Source organism: Merops nubicus, unplaced genomic scaffold, assembly GCF_000691845.1.
Source record: "Merops nubicus isolate BGI_N331 unplaced genomic scaffold, ASM69184v1 scaffold52490, whole genome shotgun sequence".
Taxonomy (NCBI): Eukaryota; Metazoa; Chordata; class Aves; order Coraciiformes; family Meropidae; genus Merops; species Merops nubicus.
The window spans coordinates 14,625-19,592 of NW_008581882.1; the positions used below are offsets into that span (position 1 = coordinate 14,625).

A 4,968-nucleotide genomic window follows, 5' to 3' on the forward strand; every position below is an offset into this window, starting at 1 on the left:
TAAAGGTGAAGCTTTTTTATGTGTATTTCATACTTTGAGAAGCGGCGTATTCAGAGATGGCATTTGTTAGTGATGATGTTTCTGTAGATGTGTGAATTAGGGCAGCTTATGCCATTAGTACGGATATATTCAACATGAAAAAATCCTGAGAATAGAATGGCAAATAAGGAAGTTGACTTCCTTACACATCTGATTTTGGGGTTGTTCTTTTTTATTCTTTTGGCCCTGGATTTTGTTAATGCTGGCTGACTGGAGAAGAGGCTAAGAATAAATTTATTTTTTCATCTCTTAACGCTTAAAGTGCTTTAGGTATCCCTGCTGGACAGCCCAACTGTAATGATAGAAACATTTGAAATCACATCATTAAACTCAACTCCATTGTTATCGTAGTGCCACAGGATTATGATTTGCACTTAGAATCTTCATGATTTCAGTTAAGCAGCTCACTTAGAATAGATGTTTTCCAGGCTAACAAAAATTGTGATCGTCAGAGAAAATTTAGGACTGTTTTCGGTATAGTAAGTATGTAGTAATAATTAAAGGTTATAGCATTTACACAGACTGGTTGTAACAGAAGACTGCGTCGCACTTTGGAAAAGCTAGATTTGTTACTCTTTAGGTTGGCGTGGATGAGGGAACGATGACAGACAGGGCATTTTAAACAAGGCTGTGCACAAGCAGCAGTGGCACCTAGTGGTGCGGGAAGATACCGGGCCCAGGGGAAGGTGGGCCTTTGGAGTCAAACCGCTTAAAAAAAATCTTAAAAGACAGAAAGAAATCTTTAGGCATTAATAGTATAAAGTGGACGTCCAGAACGGATTTCAGCAATGCTCTTAGCATGACTTGATGCTTTTCAGTTGTGTTGAGGGAAACTCTGAAACAAACAACTTGTTTTGTTTCCTTTCACATGTGAGTCGGGTATGTCTTGACGTTTTGCAGTGCCACTTATTGGCCACTATTTGTTGCTATGTGAGCAAGACCTTTTTTGAGTAATACCACTACACACACTAGCTGCTTCCACGTTTCATTGTTAGCAAAAAGAAATACATGCATTCTTAAGATGGGATCGGCAGCAACAAAAGATGACTTGGCTTCAGACCAACATTTTGTTAGAGCAACCGATGGAAATATAATGATAAGCATAACTGCAGTGAACAGAAGAGATACAAGATGCTCAAGAGGGAACACGGTCAGGGCATAGTTGTCAAATTCAAGGTATCGTTATGTAAAGTTTCATAAAGCAGTCAGGAAAGCGGAAGTGCAAAGTGAAGAAAAAATATTAAAAATGGAATGCTTAAATAGGACAGTCTTCTTACCTGACCTGGATTGCATACTTGAGCCCAAATTTTGTATTCCTTCTGTCTGTCACTGGCAAATGGCATTTGCCCACAGTAAGGAGCTCTAACAGCCATTCAGCTACGTCCTCGAAAAATTCTTGGCTCCAATAGGTGCTCAGTCTATCTCCTTTCAGCTAAGGGAAGTCCCTGGAAAAACTAATTCCTCAGAAAAGGCACGTGTTCAAGCACACCAGTTTTGTTAACAACCTGAGTGTAGTTTTAACTTTGTGGTTAATTCATCCCTTTAAGGAAAGTGCAGCTACTTAGTGATGAAAATAACTCTCTTCCTCTTGTGTTTGTGAACTTTACACCTAGGGCATGGAGTACCTGGGTACGAAAAGATACGTTCACCGGGATTTAGCAACAAGAAATATATTAGTGGAGAATGAGAACAGAGTAAAAATTGGAGATTTTGGATTGACAAAAGTCTTGCCACAAGACAAAGAGTACTACAAAGTAAAAGAACCTGGTGAAAGCCCTATATTTTGGTAAGTCTTTTGGCGTATGAAATCATGGCATGTTTTCAGTTCCTGCAGTTTCAGCCAATTGTTTTGCACATTGTATTCCAAATAACATCTAATAGAAAATGGCATCTTAGCAGATGTTATTTGGAATTGTAAAATTTAAGTTGGGAAGTACTTGGGACACAGTTCAAGGCTCAGTGAAAGTGATGGAAGGTTGCTTACTGGGTATAATTGTCTTTCTTTCCAGGGTTTGTGACATTAAAATCTTGTTCACTCACACTACAGATAAGAGAAACATCTACAACTTTGTTAGAAGAAAACAAAACTTGGATATAGTTACCACAAACTGTGTCTAAGGTGGTTGGTGTTTTCAATACCAATTTGCTATTAAAGTAACAGTTATTAGTGAAAGTGGTGGAAGGAAATGAGAGTATGCTATGCCTATGAACAAAGAACACTTGCTCATGAAAAAAATGTGAATCTTATTAGAAGAAATATCTTCAAAACAAGCAAGACATCACAAAGAACAATATTCCTTTTACCATGTGTTGCAGGTATGCTCCAGAATCTCTGACAGAAAGCAAATTTTCTGTGGCCTCAGATGTGTGGAGTTTTGGTGTGGTCTTGTATGAACTCTTCACATATATTGACAAGAGCAAAAGCCCACCGGCTGTAAGTACATAGTTAATGATTCTCAGAGGGTTTTTTGTTTATTTAAATTTTCTAAAAGATATTGATTGATCCCATACCTCAATAGGTTGATATTTCCTGATCCTTTTCTGGAGATACCTTAGTGTCAGAGGCAGCACCCAATCAGAAGCAGCATGTTAAAAAGTATTAGTACCAATCCAGAAGGAAGAAAAGAGATCTGAAAATTACCTGATAGTCTGTGCAGATCTTATCCACACCAGAACTCCTGTTGTCTAAGGCTGAGACAACAAATGCATAAACATTAAGTTGATTTAAATAAAGTAACTTAAAGTTATTTTATCTTACAAGAACCCAAGTTAGTAAATTATTGAAGTTCAGGACGGAAAGGAAGTAGCTTTTTGCAGACTGTTGACAGGAATCTTTAAAGACAAATTTACAGTGGATGGAGAAATATAATACTTGTACACTGAATAACAGTTCTTCAATTGGAAATGAGATTAATGATCTTATTTACACCTAGTAGTCCTGTGCAGGCATAACAGAGGAGAGTTGAGCCTTAAATGTCTACTGGAGTTGTCCTCTCCTTTGGCTGGTGACTCAGTCCTGGCAAATGTAGTTTGAAGGACCAAACAACGATGGGCAAAAATGCACTTGGAAGATCTCTGCATTAACGTCAGTGGACCTCTTAGTAATTCTGTGCAATGACTAAGCTACCAAGGAATAAGTCTCAAGGCAGGGGCAGCTTTTCCTGAATAACCTAAACACTGCAGAAATCTGGAGGTCTTCAGAAGGATTATGAAATAGAAAGTGGTAGAGTTGAGCTGTGGACTCAGGTGGAATATACTTTCAGTACATCAGCTCTGCATGTACATTCACCATTAATCAGGTTGGCTACCCTATTGATACACATAAAGAAAAATTAATTTTGCCAGCTAGCCAAACCAGGCTATTTAATTATCATAGTCTTTGTAATTATACATTGTTTACCTAACCTTGGCCATTTTGAACATCCTGCCAACAGCTGTTCCACATTTTCATTTCAAGAGTCATTAAAGAAATGTATGTAGCGTTGGAGGAAAAAGAATTGCGTTGTGCTTTTGAAATTAGCTTCAGTTAATAGTACTTCCTAATTTAATTTTGATCTCTGACAGTCTGAGATTTTAATCTACTTTTTGAGTTATGTTGATTTTTGGATAGCAAAATTCATCTTAAGCCTTTTTTGCTGGCTGTGATTATGCTACTGTTTCTGACCTGTAGCTACTGATTAATCCTGGAAGCTCTCTAGAATAGGTTTGGTGATGAGGTATATCTTTTTAAAACTAGTTGACCATTAGATCCACCTTTTTTAAAGAAAGTTCTTCACTTATTGGTTTAAGTTTTGCATGCGTCATCCTGTTTTTATCCACACACAAAAAAAAACCTGTAATAATTGATATATTCTCTGGACTTGTAATTTATAATATTATCATTGTTATGTGCTATTCTACTTATTCTCATCTAGTCTATTTATAAAGAATTCTCCCTTGGTAAGAATATTGCGTCATCTTTTTTCCTTTAAAATTATTTATGAGAGTCAACTTTCTATTTCAGGAATTCATGCGCATGATTGGCAATGATAAACAAGGGCAGATGATTGTGTTTCATTTGATAGAGCTTTTGAAGAATAATGGACGACTACCAAGACCAGATGCATGCCCTGATGAGGTGCAGTATTGAGTATATAGTCTGAAAGGTGCTTAGTCAGGGTGAGCACCTGGTAAATGCAAACCTTCTGTTTCATTTTGCTTGGGTTAATGAAGTATTTATAGAAATGAAATGGCTTTACTGTTACGAGTTGCATGATGAATCTAATCACATTTCTTTTCTGACTAGATTGCATTCCCTGAAGAGCCTAGAATGTAGTCTTCCTAAATACATGAAGTAGGACTATTATGGCTGACTGCTGTACTGGAGCACTCAGGCTTCTATTTCAAAAACAGAAATTTATTAAGACAAGGAGATTAGTATATAGAACAGGTTCCACTGAAGCCCTGTATAGAAATTCTTGTTGAAAGCTCTGAACTGTGGATGGTTTTGAATTAGCAGAAGTGTCTTAATAGCTACAAAAGGTTTTTCGCATTTAATTCCAAGACTTAAATCTTATTTATGCCTTATCTTGATTAGTTTCCTTCTCTTGCTTTTCCTCAAGCATAGGAATACCCATGTTTATCATGTATATTATTCACTGTCCAGCATTCTCAGGCAAGAGTTAACTGTAAACAGTGGGCAGACTTTGTACGTTCAGTGCCTTCAGATTTGTGTTCATGTTCTTTGTAGATACTGAAGTGTATATGTGTGTAAAGCCATCCTCAGAGCACACATATTAATTCAGTGTTCTTTTGGTTTTTTTTCTAATACACCAGTTGTTTTTAAAAATACTTTCATACTTCTAAGGCTCACAGCTCTGTTCTTCAGAGCAGGGTGAACTTCAGCTTGAGTCAAACTGGTAGGACTAGGTCGGTGAATCAGCAGGGAAA

General features: G+C 37.1%; 1 protein-coding gene across 1 annotated transcript in view; it reads left to right on the top strand.

Moving 5' to 3' along the window:
• JAK2 (Janus kinase 2) overlaps positions 1–4,968 on the top strand; it is a gene marked incomplete at its 5' end in the record, with an annotated part of 20,070 nt that overhangs the window by 13,527 nt on the left and 1,575 nt on the right. The window contains 3 exons of the mRNA XM_008935673.1: positions 1,653–1,825; positions 2,356–2,473; positions 4,043–4,156. Of these exons, the coding sequence (XP_008933921.1) occupies positions 1,653–1,825; positions 2,356–2,473; positions 4,043–4,156 (405 nt within the window). The remainder of the gene's footprint in view (positions 1–1,652; positions 1,826–2,355; positions 2,474–4,042; positions 4,157–4,968) is intronic.